This window comes from Limanda limanda, chromosome 21 (assembly GCF_963576545.1).
Source record: "Limanda limanda chromosome 21, fLimLim1.1, whole genome shotgun sequence".
In the NCBI taxonomy this organism is placed as follows: Eukaryota; Metazoa; Chordata; class Actinopteri; order Pleuronectiformes; family Pleuronectidae; genus Limanda; species Limanda limanda.
Genome location: NC_083656.1, coordinates 1,712,044 through 1,729,895, shown reverse-complemented (window position 1 = coordinate 1,729,895; position 17,852 = coordinate 1,712,044). Strand labels below are relative to the sequence as shown.

Below are 17,852 nucleotides of genomic sequence, written 5' to 3'. Positions count from 1 at the left end.
TTTTATAATGAAGTATCAATCTTTATTGTCTTTATTTTCAGTCATCACATGCCTTGAACAACCTCAAGCTAAATTTAAAAGCTGCTTGCTAAATAATAGCAATTGAGAGTTTGTGTCATTCATAATCCGATTAGTCGATTAATCGTTTCAATAATCGGTGACTAATCGACTATCAGAATAGTCGTGAGTTGCAGCCCTACTTGTCATATACAGACATAAATATAAACATTTTGTTTTGTCATAGGCTGATTTGAGTCCTGAGGAAACTTTGGGCACTTGACTATATGCTTCTGCATAGTTGTGTCATTCTTAACATAGGTCTTTGCACAGTATTTGCAAATGTACACAGCCTTTCCTTCTACATTGGATGGGGTAAAATGTCTCCACACATGAGAAAGTGCACGTGGCATTGTTCTGTAGAATAAGATGAGAAAAAAGTTTATAAAAACACACTAATGCAATGCCAGAGATATAAATAGTTAGCCAAACTATTGGAATCGTCTGTAAACATATTTTACAATTGATGGATAAATGAATGGAAATAGTCTAGATGAACAGATGAACAATCCTCAATCAGCATGCTAATATATTTTCCCAGTAATATCATGGAAACTTACCTGACTAGTCCTGCACTCTACAGCAGGCCTCAGTAGCCCTGCTGTAGAGTGAAGCATGCTGGGAGTTATCTGTGCATGTGATGGAAGAATGCACAGTGGAGGGTTGAAACTCAATGTTCCATACATCTTTAAAATAGAGTTTTGAATGATGTTTTAATTGAACAGCGTTACATTTGCGTAGGTTTTTTTGTTTTTTCAAAATTCCCGAGCTTAACTTCCCATGGAAAGTTTCCGGAAATTTACCGGACACTTTCTGCCCCTTTGCAACCCTAATTACAGGACATTCAGAGCCTCCAGGTGTTCCTCTCCATGTCTTTGTCCCGCTCTCCCTCCCTCACAGGACAGTAGGGACGTGTTATAGAACCGATAAGTTGCTCCCGTGAGGACAGAACCTGCTGATGTCCTCACGGCAGCTGCAGCCCTGTGACTGCAGGTCGACATTGTGCAGGAGTTTCCTTCTGTGTCGTCCTGTCACTGCAGCACATTTACACTCTGGGAACACGGCTTCGTTAATAAATATACAGACAAGACATGAGGCGAAGAGTTGTTTTCTCACACATGCTGCAATCGTTCCTGTTTACGCAGCAACAACCGTCTCGATTCAAGATCACACTGGAGGCGAGAGGTGTGAAAAACACACGAGAGAAGCAAAACTCTATTTCCTCTCAACGGTTTGAGATGTTTATGCTGTTGGCAAAAAAATACTTAGAGGAAGGATGGACAAAAAACTAATTTAGTGTTGGAGCAGATTGGATGGAAAGAATGTTTTTCTTCTGTCTTTAACATTGAGACACTGAGCGTTGGTCCAAAAACATATCGATAACACGTTCCTCCTGTTCGAGAGGAGATCTTCAAATGAACCTGTTTCCACAGTTTACTGTCTCATAAGATAAATACAAGTAGGAAATCTTCTTTATTGGGAAACTTTAGGAGGAAAACATTTGGCTTATTTTTCTTGAATGATCAAAAATAGTTATCGTGATTAATCAGTAAAACAAAATGCCACAGAATTGATGACACACAGATTGCTTTCGTGATTAAAAGACCCCTCGTATCGCTGAGTGTTTCCAGGGCCGAGTTTCAGTAATGAACTGTACAATCATCACGTGTGTGTGTGTGTCTGTGTGTGTGTGTGTCTGTGTGTGTGTCTGTGTGTGTGTCTGTCTGTGTGTGTGTGTGTGTGTGTGTGTGTGTCTGTGTGTGTGCAACAGCAGAGCAGATGTCTGGGAGGATAAACGCCTCCTAATGAAGTTCATTCTCAAGTTGAAACTGATCGGGCGGATTGAGACAAAAAATTGACACAAGGCAACAAATCAGAAAGTCTCATTACCCGACTCATTAGAAACAGACTCTGGTTCAATCAGTTCAGCCTTTAATAAAAATGTAAATGTAACGGCTTCCCGTGCAATTAGCTGCGTCCGGGTGGCTCCACGGAGAGAGAGGCTTCGCCCGGGGGTTCGATTCCTGGTGATTTACGTGAAGTGTTTGTTTGTGAAGTCACGGGCGTCGTGTTGGAGCTACATGAGCGAGCTGGACCCGTCTCCTCCTCCTCCTCCTCCTCCTCTTCCTCCTACTCCTCCTCCTCCTCCTCCTCCACACACTCCTCCTCTTCCTCCTTCTCCTCCTCCTCTTCTTCCTCCTCCTCCTTCTCCTCCTACTCCTCCTCCTCCTCCTCCACACACTCCTCCTCCTCCTCCTCCTCCTCCTCCTCCTCCTCCTCCTACTCCTGCTCATCCTCCTCCTCCTCTTCTTCTTCCTCCTCCTCCTACTCCTCCTCCTCCTCCTCCTCCTCCTCCTCCTCCTACTCATCCTCCTCCTACTCCTACTCCTGCTCCTCCTCCTCCTCCTCCTCCTCCTCCTCCTCCTCCTCCTCCTCCTCCTCCTCCTCCTCCTCCTCCTCCTCCTCCTCCACACACTCCTTCTCCTCCTCCTCTTCTTCTTCCTCCTCCTCCTGCTCATCCTCCTCCTCTTCCTCCTTCTCCTCCTCTTCCTCTTCCTCCTCCTCCTCCTCCACACACTCCTCCTCCACACACTCCTCCTCCTCCTCCTCCTGCTCCTCCTCTTCCTCCTACTCCTGCTCATCCTCCTCCTCCTCCTCCACACACTCCTCCTCCTCCTCTTCCTCCTCCTCAAACACTCCTCCTCCTCCTCCTCCTCCTCCTCCTCCTCCTCCTCCTCCTCCGCTGGGGGGGAATCAGTCTGGGTATCCCAGTGTGCTGAGTGGATATTAATGCACCAGACTCACCAGAACCCTTTGGCTGTTTCCTCAACGAGCAGCGGCTGAGTTCAGCTGGGAAACGTAGAGGAATAAAGAGAGGATGGAGAAAAGCTCAGGTGAACGGTGAAAGAAAGAGAGGAGTTAATGAGCCTGTGTTTCCTTCACCGACAGAAACCAGAACATACTGGTTTCTGTCTGTTGGTTCTGATCGGAAAAGTTTGATCGGTCCTTTGGGAAACTGATCAATAAATCTAACTCCGAGCTCCAATTCCTGAGAAACCCATCACACCAGTAGACATCTGATCCTGGAGCTGGTGGAGGAGCTGGTGTTTTCACCCGTTTGTTTGTTTTTTTGTCTGTTTGTTTGTTTGTTTGTTTGTTTGTCTGTTTGTTTGTTTGTTTGTTTGTTTGTTTGTTTGTTTGTTAAGGATCCGGACCAGCAGGCGGATCTAAGAATTATTTTAAACTTTCTTTACAGAACATTTCTCTTTACTTGATTTTTTATATCTGATCCCGATACATGTACATGCAATATATGAAATATAAAGTGTCAAAGTACTTTTCTAAATTATTTATTCATCCATTTAGTGGATTTCTTGTGTCAAAACGTCTTCTTATTATTTTACTCATCTTGCCCATATTCACACATCACAATTTGCCTCATAGGGCTAAAAAAAGGTTTGACATCCTCTGCTCTTAACCCTTGAGTGAGAAAACAATATGAAATCAAACCCTATTAACAGTGAAGCTCTTGGTTTTGCTTCCCTCAGATTGTGAGAGTTGTGTTGTTGTGTTGTTGTGTTGACGTCCTTTTGTTTGCACCGACTCCTCCTGCTGTGTTTGTGTTGATCCACAGTACAGACGGTTCCCTGGCAGGTTTCTCAACCCTCTCTCCTGCCTTTGCACATGTTTGTGTTTCTGCGTTGGTTCTTCATCCATGTTTATCGTGTGTTATGTGCCCCCCCCCCCCCCCGTGTCCCCCCAGGTGACGGGCATGAGCGTGTCCCCGGGGAAGGACCAGCTGGTTGTCTTCCACACTAAGGACAGCAGGGACCTGGTGGTGTGCCTGCAGGGAATGGTCCCTGCCAGCGAGAGCCGCATCGGGGAGCTGGTGGGCAGCCTGCTCAGCCACTTCAAGAGGTGAGCGGCTTTCAGATTTGTGTGTTTGTGTGTGTCTGTGTGTGTGTGTGTGTGTATACTCGATTTGTGTTCCCTCTTCAACACAAACACTGACCTTATCAGGAGCAGTAGACCATAGACATATATAAGGCTAGATGCCTCGGCCAATGGAGTCGAACGTCACCACATGGCGGCCATCTTGCTGAGGGCGGCTCGCTCACCCGTAACATTGTGTTGTAGTGGTGCGTACTTTTTAAATAACCATAACTTGCTAAATTTTCAACCAATTTTTAAACTGTTTGGTTTGTTATAAACGTCAGAGATGTAGTTATGACACTGCATAAATTATTAAATTGTTTAGAAAAATAACATAATTATTCCTAAGTCTGCAGTGTCATAGCTACATCTCTGACGTTTATAACAAACCAAACAGTTTAAAAATCGGTTGAAAATTTAGCAAGTTATGGTTATATAAAAAGTACGCACCACTACAACACAATGTTATGGGTGAGCGAGCCGCCCTCAGCAAGATGGCCGCCATGTGGTGACGTTCGACTCTGTTGACCGGCAACGCGGCCGAGACATCTAGTGTTTATATCTATGCAGTAGACCTCCTGGGGTCCGGCTCTCGCTCCTAATGAAGATGGGAACTGTGGTCAATGCAAAGTCCTAATTCCAAGGCAAACACCTATATGTGTGTGTGTGTGTGTGAGTGTGTGTGTGTGTGTGTGTGTGTGTGTGTGAGTGTGTGTGTGTGTGTGGTGCTCCATCACTGCCACTCGCTGATGCTATCTCGCCTCATTGTGGAGCCGTTTGTCTGGAGGTGTCGGGCAGAGCGCGGCCCCCCCGTGACGACCCTGCGTGTGCCGAGCACGCCGACTCATCCATCACCGTAGAACCAGCGACAGGACAAAGGCCTGTGTGTTTGTGTGTGTGTTTGCCGGTATTTTGTGTGTCTGCATGTGGAGGAATCCCTGAGAGCTGGTGAGCGTGCCGTGGGGTTTCTGCAGCGTCTGATCTTTAGCGTGTGGTTGTGCCACCGCCACAGCTCCCTGTAGATGTGGCGTTAACCTTTATCTCTCCTTCAACGTGCTGCTCGGTGCAGAATGTGCACCGCGGCAGGAAGCGAGAGGAGCAGCTCGCGGCAGCGGCACCGCGGCTCTTGATCCTCCTGGAAGTGACGGCGAGGCCGAAGCAGGGCGCCGCTGCCGCTGCGAATAACAAACCCTCGCCGGGTCACGTCCGTGTCTGGATATTGTGGAAGTGAGAGTTGTTTTTTTGACATTTTCCAAATCTGCTCGGCGTTAATCTGGTTATTTTTCATGTCACGGTGAATTTTTTATTTTGGCCTCGCACAGAAATTGTTTAAATTGTGAAGTCGCCTCTAAAACAGATTCAGAAAACAAACACATTCATAAGAACACACAACCCTCTTCTCAGCCATGACGCACAACTTGTCTCCAGAAATTCAGAAATACTTCATTGTTATTGAGCATGAAAGTCGGGGGGGATTAGATTCCCTCTCTCTCTTTCACGTCTTCCTTTTCCCTGCATCTTATTTTTGACAACATCCCCTTTGTAACGATCTCACTTCCTGTCACTCTCTCTCTCTCTCTCTCTCTCTCTCTCTCTCTTTTTCTCTCTCTCTCCCGTTCCCTCTTTCTGTATCCCCATCTCTCTCTCTCTCTCTCTCTCTCTCTCTCTCTCTCTCTCTCTCTCTCTCTCTCTCTCTCTCTCTCTCTCTCTCTCTCTCTCTCTCTCTCTCTCTCTCTTTTTCTCTCTCTCTCCCGTTCCCTCTTTCTGTATCCCCATCTCTCTCTCTCTCTCTCTCTCTCTCTCTCTCTTTTTCTCTCTCTCTCCCGTTCCCTCTTTCTGTATCCCCATCTCTCTCTCTCTCTCTCTCTCTCTCTCTCTCTCTCTCTCTCTCTCTCTCTCTCTCTCTCTCTCTCTCTCTCTCTCTCTCTCTCTTTCCCGTCTTCCTTTTCCCTGCATCTTATTTTTGACAACATCCCCCTGTAACGATCTCACTTCCTGTCTCTCTCTCTCTCTCTCTCTCTCTCTCTCTCTCTCTCTCTCTCCCTCTCTCTCTCTCGTTCTCTCTTTCTGTATCTCCATCTCTCTCTGTCTTTTTTTTTGCGTTTTCCTCCCCTGGTTCTGCTCTCATTCATTTCTGGAGAGGAGGCAATGAAATATTTAAGGCTGTGCTTCTGCTGAGGCCTATATTTAGATGAGTGTGTGTGTGTGTGTGTGTGTGTGTGTGTGTGTTGATACGACTGCAGACACTCTGCATCTGTCTCACACAAACTTTCTGCACAATCCCTGGAAGATAAGCCAATCCACTTCAGTTCAGCTGCTTCCACACGTGCACTGAACTCTGGAGATCCACTGCAGCTTCTCCAGAGGCGGTGGAGAAAGACCCCTGGACTTCCTGGGGTCTTTCTCCACCACCTGACCCCGAGTGTAACGTCCATGTGATGTAAATAGGGTTGCAAAATTCCAGGAATATTCAAAGTTGGAAACTTTCCATGGGAATTAACGGGAATATACAGGACATTTTGTGGATAATTTATACTAACTGTATTTACCTTGTCATATACAGACATAAATATAAACATTTTGTTTTGTCACAGGCTGATTTGAGCCCTGAGGAAACTTTGGGCACTTGACTATATGCTTCTGCATCGTTGTGTCATTCTTAACATAGGTCTTTGCACAGTATTTGCAAATGTACACAGCCTTTCCTTCTACATTGGATGAGGTGAAATGTCTCCACACATGAGAGAGTGCACGTGGCATTGTTCTGTAGAATAAGATGAGAAAAAAGATTGTAAAAAAACACTAATGCAATGCCAGAGATATAAATAGTTAGCCAAACAATTGGAATCGTCTGTGAAAATATTTTACAATTGATTGATAAATGAATGGAAAGATGAACAGATGAACAGATGAACAATCCTCAATCAGCATGCTAATATATTTTCCCAGTAATATCATGGAAACTTACCTGACTAGTTCTTCACTCTACAGCAGGCCTCAATAGCCCTGCTGTAGAGTGAAGCATGCTGGGAGTTATCTGTGCATGTGATGGAAGAATGCACAGTGGAGGGTTGAAACTCAACGTTCCATACATCTTTAAAATAGAGTTTTGAATGATGTTTTTATTGCTCAGCGTTTGATTTGCGTAGTTTTATTTTTTTTTCAAAATTCCCAAAATTCCCGAGCTTAACTTCCCATGTAAAGTTTCCGGAAAGTTTCCGGAAATTTACCGGAAACTTTCTACCCCTTTGCAACCCTAGATGTAAACAAGATCACTTGATCTCCCCAGCAGAAGTAACACGTGACTTCCTGCCTCTGTGTCTTAAAAAACGTTTGAATCTGAGTATTTTCCACCTTGTTTTTATTTCTCCTCATTCAGTTTCATTGTGTTAAACCTGCAGCATCACACAGACTCACTCGGCTTCACACCTTCCCCATCGGGATCTCTACGTAAAAATAACTTCATGATGAATTATTCATCCACCTGCTCGATTCTCAGAGGAAGAAAAACTTCAGTGTTAACAGTTTTTTACTCGATCAAATGCAGCACGGCCTCTTTCTTCAACTTAAACATTCTGTAAATCTGGAAGGTTGATCATCATGTACAAATCGTTAATAATATAATATGTTCAGATTGTGTTTATATCACAGAAAATGTGACGCTTGCAGTTGTAAATCCTCCCGTCGTCTCCGCTGTCGTCTGGTCGTTGTAGTTTCTTTTTTTTTGCGTCAGCGGCTTGAATCCGTTTCTTAGAAAACCTCTGTGGATCGTCTCTGTGGCAACAGCCTGGTTGTGTCTCCACCAACTGTTCCCACTGTCCATGGTGACGGATGAAAGAACCCTGAGCCCGAGATTGATTGTGTGTCTGTGGATGCGTTTGTGAGTGAGTGTGTAACGAGTCATTGACAGGAAGTTATTAACCCTCGGCTCTCGTCCTCTGCATCGAGTCGATTGATGGTTGTGAAGCGATTCGTCGATGGACTGAAATCTGAGTTTGCATCTTTCATTCTGAGTGACACTTTAATACAGAACCTGACTTTTGGTACAGATACAACAACTGTACTTTTATACGTCCAGTTTATTCCTCTTCTCACTTATGAATGGTCCCAGCGCTGTGTGTGGGAGCCACTGGGTTCATCGATGGAGAACCCACTCGTCCCAGCAGCCGTTGATGGTTTACTGCGGAGGTGAAGGTCTTCAGCTCCGTGACAGATGTTCATGGATTCACTGCCCTCACATCTGTCTTCAGTGACGTCCGTTCATACTAACTCTCCTCTAACCTCCACCGCCGCCCTTTGTCCTTCTCTGTCTTTCCTCCCACTCACTCTTCCCCTCCGCCCCCTCCCCTCCCATCTCCCTTCACCATGAGTCAGCATTAGCGTGCGGTACACAGGCCTTCATCGATCTGTCCTGCTCTGTGTGTGTCCTTGCTCCTGTCCTCCTCTCTGAGGACCTGGTGTTGGAACAGATGGAAGCGAGAGGACGTTAAAGAGTGAATCTGGAATCCGGAGCAGAGAGGGAGTGAAGTGGAGTTAGAGGTGTTAAAACTGGGAGACATGAGAAGGAGGAGCAGGTTTACTCGTGTTGTTGTTGTTTCAGGAGTCACGACTCACTGTCAGCGGGTGATTGAGCGAGACGAGGAGTTTTAAATCTCTGAAAGACTTTATCGTCTTTCTTGCTTCTGCCGTGAATTTATTACGTCCGCTGCCGAGCTCGTGTTTTCGTTGTCGTTCATCTCTCCGTCAGCAGGGTTACTCAAAAACTACTCTATCAATTATCCACGTCATTTTGTGGCGGAGGTGGGACGTGAGCCGGGGAAGAGCGCCTCACATTCTGGAGCAGATCCGGACTTTACACTAAGCCTCGTGGAGGTTTAACCTGAAAAACTAAAATGATTTTAAGGATCAAACCAGTGGTTTCAACACGTCTCGTCCAGCAACACAACTCAAGCATGATAGGTCGCAGATTATTATTCTGACAATGTCCTCATCCTTTGGCATTTCTCAAATCTGATTTCTTCCTGGATTCTCTCTTTGTCCAATGTTGTAGCATTTCAATCAATCAACTTGTATTTGTACAGCTCAAATTCACAAATCACAATCATCTCAACCCTCAGCAAGAGTAAAACAAACAAAACAACTCTCGACTGAGACTTGAGCGCTGATGACTGGAGCGTTTTTATATATTGGGCCCTGATAGATACCAAGATACTGGTCAATTTTAATGGTATCACCAAATGTACAGTGGAAGGGTTTGTAAATGGTCCGATCCGGAGTACATGGTGTCAACCAGTGGTTCAGTCCGTTCATTAACACAAATCCATCCACTTGGATCTGTTGCTTTGGGCTGATGAATATTTCTGAATGAAAACACTTCGTTTAATAAACATGTCACCGTGCGTTTTCCTGTCACATCTGGAGATGAAACTAACATCATTTATTAGAGTGAGATGAAAATAGGATGAGAGGAGGGTGAAGTGATAGAGAGAGAGAGAGAGAGAGAGAGAGAGAAAGAAAGAGAGAGAGACGCCTTTGTCTTCCTCACCAAGGTCACCGCTTTCTGCTGAATCAAATATTTCAGCCAGATAAAAGTGTGCTTCTTTCTTCTCCTCTTTCCCTCCATCCCTCCTGCTCTCTTTCCTCTATCTCCATCCATCACCCACCTCGCTGCTGCTCCTCCCCCTCCCCCACTTGTTTTTCACTTCACATTCCTCATCCCCCCCTCCCTCCCTCCCTCCCTCCTTTCTCGGGTGCTGCAGATGCAGTTCCCATGGCAACCACTGGATCCATGTTTTGTCTGATAAAAACGCCGTCCATTAATAACCACTGCTGGCGGTACAATCTCATCCCAGACCACAGACACAGAGGAGTGTGGGGGGGGGGGGGGGTGGGTGGAGAGATTGGAAGGAAGGATGGAGAGAAAGATGAAATGTGTGTGTCGGAGGAAAAGAGCACATGCTTTTATTTCCATTGTGTAGACAGGAGCTGCTTATCAAACTGTGCTGTGTCGTTAACGTCACAAATCAAAGAATTACTTTTTCTTTTCATTTTCTTTTCATCATGGAGGCACGTGCACAATCCAAAATATCCATGTGCGTCAATCAAGGGCTCAAAGAACCCCCCCCCCCCATGGTTAAATTATTACTTTCAAGTTGAACTGGACTATTCTATTGACTCAAATGTTTAAAGCTGTATTTCATATTTAAGAACTTTTGCTTCTTTTATCAGTTGAAGTACGGTTTGGGTGTTTGCAGTAAAGTTTCCGAGTTGTTTTTTCTTCGTGCAAAAAACTTGTGCCTCGGCCAAAAAGGCTCTTTGAGGATAAACTATCTGCATCGTGGTTATATAACCTCAGATTTCAAAATTACACGCGATCGCACAAACTCTCCAACGCACACAAACCAGACTTGGACACAGTGGTTGTTTTGTGTGGAGCTCGGTGACGGAGGGATGGAGGCTGAGTGCAGGCCGCTGTGTGTGTGTGTGTCTGTGTGTGTGTGTGTGTGTGTTCATGTGTGTGGGCTGCTGACTGTAAGTGAAACTGTGCAGTATGTGTCAGAGGTTGTGTATATGAATGAGAGGGATATGTGAGTCGGTGTGACCTACTTCTCCGCTGCAGCGCCTGAATTAATGCGGTTCCTCTGTCGGCGTGTTGGTGTGTGAGGACAAACCCTCGGAGCCGGAACTCAGGTGCTGACCTCACTGAAGTTTCATTCTCTCAAATAACATAAAGTGTCGGGGTCGAGCATTTAAAAAAAGTTGTGTCGAGACTCGGTCCTGAAAAAGAATCGTAATTTCTCGATCTGTTAACGAAACTACTGTCGATTGCTTCAATTAATTTAATTTGACTGTGTCGGTGCGCGTGGCGACCGTCACCGCAACAATGAACTGTCCTGTTGACACGTGTTATAGGTATAAATGTTGTCTGTGTGTGTTACGTGTCTGGGTCTGTATACAATCTGTTGTATTATTAGTAGGCTATGCCTTCATGGAACAGTTGTGTGTGAATATGTTGCTGGTTATGTTACCAGCCATATGGAGTTTTAGTGTTTAAGCTGTTAAAGCTATGGAGCTGGCCTTACCTGGGACACCCCTGTGTTTAATGGTATATTGGAATGTTCCAATTGTAAGGGGCGTGGTTAGTCCCATTTAAGCCGGGCTGATCATTGAGTCGAGAGGCCGGACATGGGAAGACATGAGTCTAGGAGAGCTGCTGTTATAGGGACGTAAGTCTGAGAGCTCTCCATTTTAAGTGTTTGCTTAAACAGTATATTGTTATTGTCATTATTTATTTTGGCCACTGTGCCTATTTATTTTCTTATTTCGAAGTGTTTGTTTTTCGCTCTTTTGTTTTATTTTATATTTACTTTCATAATTCTGCCTTGTCGGCCTTACTTTGTGGGAATAATAAAATCCCCTCTTCTACCTGAATCTCCAAGTACTCCTGCGAGTTATTTACACCGAGCTCAGCCGCTCATATACATACCTACCTTTAACATTGACATAAAACAAGTTACAGTCCCTGACAAAAGTCTTGTTGCTTGGGTACAAGTTGACCTTAAGTACCCCTCAAATATATTTGTAATCAATTTTTTTTTTTTTTTTACAAGAAATGGCTAATTTCGATCCCAACAGTTTTTGAAATTATGTTTTGGTGCCAAACGAAACTGCTGAAAAGCTTTCTAACGGTCACAGCTTGGTAAAAGCTCACTGAGTCAGTTTTTGCAAAGACAACAGTCTTGTCGCCTTGTCAAAACCAATGGATTAATTAAAAGTCAGGTTATAAGCTGTTGTTTCTACTAAATGGATAAGTGACAAGACTTGTCAGGGACTGTATTTTAAAATTATCACGTTTTCTCTATTTTCAGCAACCTACTAATTCCACAAATGTCTCAAATATGTATTTATTTATATATATAAATATATCAGGAACTGTTTATCCGATCAGCTTTATACCTGGCGTGTTCAGGGTCCATGGAAGAGCTCTGGATACAAACAGGCGACCAGCGCTCTTTAGTTATAGTTTCTAACGATGCAGTTACACACAAAGTCTCATGACACACGCAAACAAGATTGAACTCTTGTAATTAGCTTTGACCCTTTGACCCTCAGCCTCATTTCAAATGTCTTCTAACGACCCGAGATGAGAACTGACGCTTTTATCCAAAGTCCACAGAGTTTCTAAGCATCAGTTTGAACATGAAAGATTCTTTAATTGTAAATTATTCGGAGGGCTGTTACTTCATTGAGCATTTTGACGTTTCATCCCCCCCCCGCCCTGAACTTTGCCTATTAAACTCCCACTTTCATACAAAATTCATTTAAACACAGGGCCTGTCACTGATTGCATAATTAGTTTCAGTCTTATTAAATCAGACGCTAATTACAAACAAATTGCAAATTGAATGAAAGTCTCGCTGCAAATTAGCTTTTTGTGTCATCAGCTTGGCCCTCGTCCTATTTTTAATGATTTATTTTGGAAGGATTTTCATAAATATATAATTAAACATATATATGCTGCATATTTGAGGCAGTAATTCCGTCTCCTCTCTTATTTGTGTTTAGAAAAATATTCTCAGACAAAGACAATTACAGCTGAAGCTAAAGGAATCTGATGTTATTTTGATAAATGATTCTTTATGTTAAATTTGTGATTTTCAGTTCCTCTCATGGGAACATTTGCTTTTCTCCATCTTATGCGACACTGACTGAACCAAAGATCTTGGGATTCGCCCTCTGATGGATTCCCTCGACTTTTCAATTATTCAATTAGTGCAGGAAATCGCTGACAGACTCTTTCCACTTTTAAATGAGTGCAGAGACTAATCGTGTCTTCATGTCACACAACTCAACAGTCTGCAGAGGAAGTGAAGCTATGCTGCTGCTGCGTGAGGAGCAAGATCTGGTCTATTTGAATCTGAACACCGCTGCATGAATACTCATAATACATCTGAATATACATATATATATATATTTTCCATATAATAAATATATAATTCTAGATCTACTCCTGGATCTGCCTCCTGAACCAGATTGGCATCACATTTAATTGGTTCTCCCCTGACTCCTGATTCCACATCCTTCCACCAAGTTCTGTAGAAATCCATCCAGTAGTTTTACGGTAATCCTGCTAAGTGACACGTAACCTCCTTGGTGGAGTTAATAAATCACTTCCTATTACATATGAATCATAAACTCTCTCAGATTAAAAACACCCTAAATGCTGCTGTAGGAAACTGTCGCCTTTAATTCCACATCAACCTCTGGATAGAGTCTATATATATATTCATATTTAATGGTCAAACTGGGAAAGGACATATACATATAGATAGGCACATGTGGGTGTGAACTATATTTAATCTGCCACTTGGCCGCTGCAGCAGCAGAGGAGAAGCTTCGTGTTCCCACAGGAGCTCACTCTCATACTGTAGTGTACATTTATATATATATATATAAATCTTATGCACTCAGCATCTTCAGATAGAAGCATTAGTTAAGTGCTGAACAGTTCACATGATACAGTCGGAGCTCTGCCACTTCATTGACCTCCAGGTTTGCCCCATAATCCCCCCCACCCCCACCCCCAACACACATGTTCCACCCAGCAACAGCTCCACCATCTCCCACCATGAGGCCAATTATGATTGGACTCCCATCGCTCTCTCTCTCTCTCTCTCTCCCCCCTCCTGCTTCACCTCCTGCTTCTCCTCCCCCCTCATCCATCCTCCCTCTCCTCATCTCCCACCTGCCATTAATCTCTCCACTAACGTCTTTCCATCCTGCTTCCGTCTCTGCGTCCCACCTTTCTCTCGTCTTTACTCCCCCCCACACATCACTCGCTTGTTTTTTCCTCTGTCTCTTTGTTGTTCCACCTCACGCTGCTCAGATCCATTCCATCCGTTCCTTTCTGTTGTTCACGTGACGTCCGGCGCTCGAGTGAATCGACTTCACCGACCCGAGCGCTTTAACCCATCATCTGCATCTCAGTGTGGATCTGGACGGACTTGGTTTCTAGTTTGAAAACGTGTGGAAGTGTCTATGAAACTAAAGACATGTGGCTTCTCCCCTGATGTGGATTCAAGCTGCACGTTCAACCTCCGGACAGAAGGTGGCGACGTGTCGGTAAATGAGAACAGATGAGCCCTTGATTGATTCATTGATCGGCTTTAATGAACCGAAATGGAGGCGTCGACATTAGAGGAGCGAGCGCTCGACCTCCAGTAACGAGCGGCTAATTGAGGCGGCCTGTCTTTGTGTCTTTGTGTCTTTGTGTGGTGTTGTGACTCATTGTGTTGCAGTGTATTGATTCACCCTGTGTGTGTGTTTGTGAGCCACTCAGGCCTGAGATGGTGCCGAGGCCTTCTGATCGGTGAGCAAGGTTCAGCTCGGAGAGAAGAACAATGATCCAGCACAGGGTCGACCTCCTGTACACACACAGACACACACACAGACACACACACAGACACACACACAGACACACACTGAGCCCTCCTGCTGTGAGTCCATTGTGGCTCCGCAGTGTGCGACCATCTGTGGAGCCGCTGCACTTTCCCCAGAGACACGAGCCGGTGCTTTGTGTGTTTTCCCGGTTCACTTTCATGTCCCACTGATCCTGAAACAGAGACACGTGCAGGTGAGGACTTTGTCTCCTTTGTTTGACCACAGCATCGGTGACCTCTGACCTCCTGAGAGCGGTTATTGATGACTGTCAATCACCTGCTGCCCGGAGGGAATGAGGAGAGTCCAGATGCCGCGTGGACGAACCCACCAGTGGTCCGTCCGCATTACCCCATCGTCATAGACTTCAGCTTCACTTGAAGAAGCCATAATGTATATTTTATAATCATAGATGCTTCTCCTCGAGGGCTCAATAGGCAGCGGATGTGAGACGTCACTTATAGTGGTGGAGAAAAAAATCGATTCTGTTCAGTATCGCGATATTTTGCGCCCGCGATTATATCGATACTGTAGCATTAAGTATTGCAATATTAACAAAAATATTTTTTTAATATTTATTTACAATTATATATGTAACAGCCCCTGGCTGGCAAAGCATGACGAGGAGAGTTTCAGAGTTTAAAAGATACCTAGTGTGTTCTCCACTGCAGGAGATATAGAGAGGAACTTTAACATCTGAGCATGTTGACCAACTAATTTTTCTGAACAAAAATGCCAATATTCCCAAATGAATTTAACATTTTGGGTCATGACCTTGCAGCCAACTGGACTGGACTCTAGTAGTACACATTTGTTTATTTTTCTCAATTTGATTGAAGCTCTAGGTTACTCTTATTTATATGATTATTCTCAGGTTTATGTTACTCTATTATGTCTGCTTTATGTTACTGTATTGTATTTAAATAATTGTAAGTTATGTGCTGGGAGCTCAGTGTTCATGTGAGAGGTCTCCTACTCAGAAAATAATTACAAAGGTCCTGTGTCCTGAATGTTCAAGGACAAAGTTTTTGCACTTCAGTTAACGTGTAGAAGACAATGTTGTTCACAGAATTAAATGTGACATTTGAAGTGAGGTGAGCAGTCTTATTTTCCTCATTTTTTGTAAAGCCTTTGAATAATATGGGGGACATGAATCGCAATATATCGCAGAATCGAATCGCAATACTTGCTGTATCGCAATATATCGCAGAATCGCAATACTATTGAATCGTCACATTTTTAACCTTTTGTAACAGCGCTGGTCTGTGAGCTCAATCAGTCATGAAATGTTTAATAAGAAATCCTCCGTTATTAGTGGAATCAGGCTTCTGCTGAACCAATTTTCTTCTTATTCTCTTTTATTTAATCTGTCTCTTGGAAACAACCTCAATTTTATGGAAGTGCAAATACAAAAAGATATAAAAAATCTTCAGAATAACGTGTTAAAAAAGATTCAAGACTCCAAACTTTATCCAGCTGCAGCAGGTCTTGTTTTCAAGTTCAGGAGTTTTTAATCAGAACCAGAGGATTTGAAAATAACTGTATAAAACATTGTTATTTTAAAATATATATATGGTCAGCGCCTCCGTTCTCCCTCTGCAGCCTCCTTCATCTCGCTCGCTGTGCGTAGAGAAAGAGAAACACCAGCCTGGCTTATATCACACCGGGGTTTGAGTGTAGCTTGTTTTAACTCTTCATATGTGATCAGACGTCATCACGACTCGTCCTCATACGTACAGGACGTCAGCTCAGATGGATTTTAATCCGTTGGCCACTTTTCCTCAGCTTATCCTCGGCTCTGTCTTCTCCTCCTCTGTGCCGAGGCCTGGAGCAGAACTGAGGCTCAGATGTGAGCGTCGGCTTTGCAGCTTCACCTCTGACCTCCTCTTCTCCGTGTTTACTCACCTCCCTTCGTCTGTTTCTGTCTTTTCACCTCGAAACACATTTTTGAATCAATACCTTTTTAGCTGCCGGTGCATTTTCTTCTACTCTCTTTTTTTTTAAATGACCTACTTGGTTATCTCTCCGCTTGTGAGCTCGGGTCTTTTGTCTGTAGCTCAGAGAGACGAAGGGAAATGAGAGCGGAGCAAAAAAGAAATTATATAAAAGTAGATGTCCGTACCCTGACTGAGCTGCAGTGTCGGGCCAAAGCTGCTTTATGGTTCGATTTCATGTGTGTGTGCTTTATTGAGATACTGGGTCATGGTCTTTTTAAGGAAACAGGTTTGAAGGTTTTCAGTGCTGCACCTGATTCGGCCTAAAAGGAAACAGCTACACACAACAATTAGTAAATCAGGGACTCACTTTATGACGTATGAAAACAACGACTCTAAAGAACCAATAATTAGTAAAACAATCAAGAGGTATTAACACAACTGTTCAACTCTGGCTCAGTGAAGCTATTGAAAGAATCCAGACGTTTAAACTGGGGCAGATGAGTTCCTCACACTCCTTCCATCCATGCTCAGCTGTCTCACGCCTCTGATCAGCTCCTTCAACTGTTTCTCTCTCTGGATGATTTTCCGTCTGTATCCAGGAGTTTGTCTCGTTCGACCGACTCTTCGCTCTGCGTGTGCGTCTTCCTGTTTCCTCTCCAGCGACATGTGAGAAGGAGAAAGAGAGTGAGAGGAAGAGTGTGAGAGGAAGAGTGTGAGAGGAAGAGCTGCTGCGTCAGGTCTGGTGTTAAATGCAAATCCATGGAATTGAGTGGGCGGCTCTGAGGGAGGAGGAACAAAGATTACACAGAAGAAGAGAAACAAGGACTAAAGACAACGAAGACTAAGATTTATATCCGACCAGAAGTGGGAAGCAAGATAATTGGGAGACAATGATGGTGAAAGTCACATGATCAACACCCAGGAAATAGAACCGAAAACACCAACCTGAACTTAACCATCATAGACGCGTCTCCACCTCCTTCCATTGTGCAGACATCAAGCTAAAACATCCTGGAGATGGTCAATCAGGACTCAAACGTGGTCGATCCGCTCCACCTCACGAACAAAAGCCTCATATCTGTCAGTTATTAAAACAGCACGGACCTTCACACCCACAGGCAGGTGCTCACATACATGAACGTACCTGTGCTGTCTCCTACATGTGGATCTCAGTGTGGTCTCACGCGCTGAAATATTGATGTGAGGTGTTTTTTTTAAATAAATAAAAAAATAAAGTGGTGGTAGCCGTGTGAGAGGAGGAGATCCACGTGGGCTCGTCTCCTGCTGGTCTCGGACATATTTCTTTGTGCATTGTTTCAGCTTCTCTTTCATCCGCCCGCCTCACGTTCAGCTGCGTTTTGTCTCCACAGAACCTGAACTCCACTGGTTCCATTTCTCTTGCTCAGTAACCGTCTCCTCACAGATGCAAATGTTTGCCTCCTTCATCTGTCTCCTTGATTAAATGTGGGCCGTGCTGAGAATAGCGAC

General features: G+C 44.2%; 1 protein-coding gene across 4 annotated transcripts in view; it reads left to right on the top strand.

Annotated features, from left to right (window-relative positions):
- Positions 1-17,852, top strand: part of myo1d (myosin 1D) — an 87,812-nt gene that overhangs the window by 62,132 nt on the left and 7,828 nt on the right. For all 4 annotated transcript variants that reach the window (XR_009683274.1, XR_009683275.1, XR_009683273.1 and 1 more), the window contains exon 21: positions 3,821-3,975. Coding sequence is in view for 1 of the 4 variants with exons in the window: in XM_061094399.1 (XP_060950382.1) it covers positions 3,821-3,975 (155 nt within the window). In the remaining 3 variants the exon portion in view is untranslated. The remainder of the gene's footprint in view (positions 1-3,820; positions 3,976-17,852) is intronic.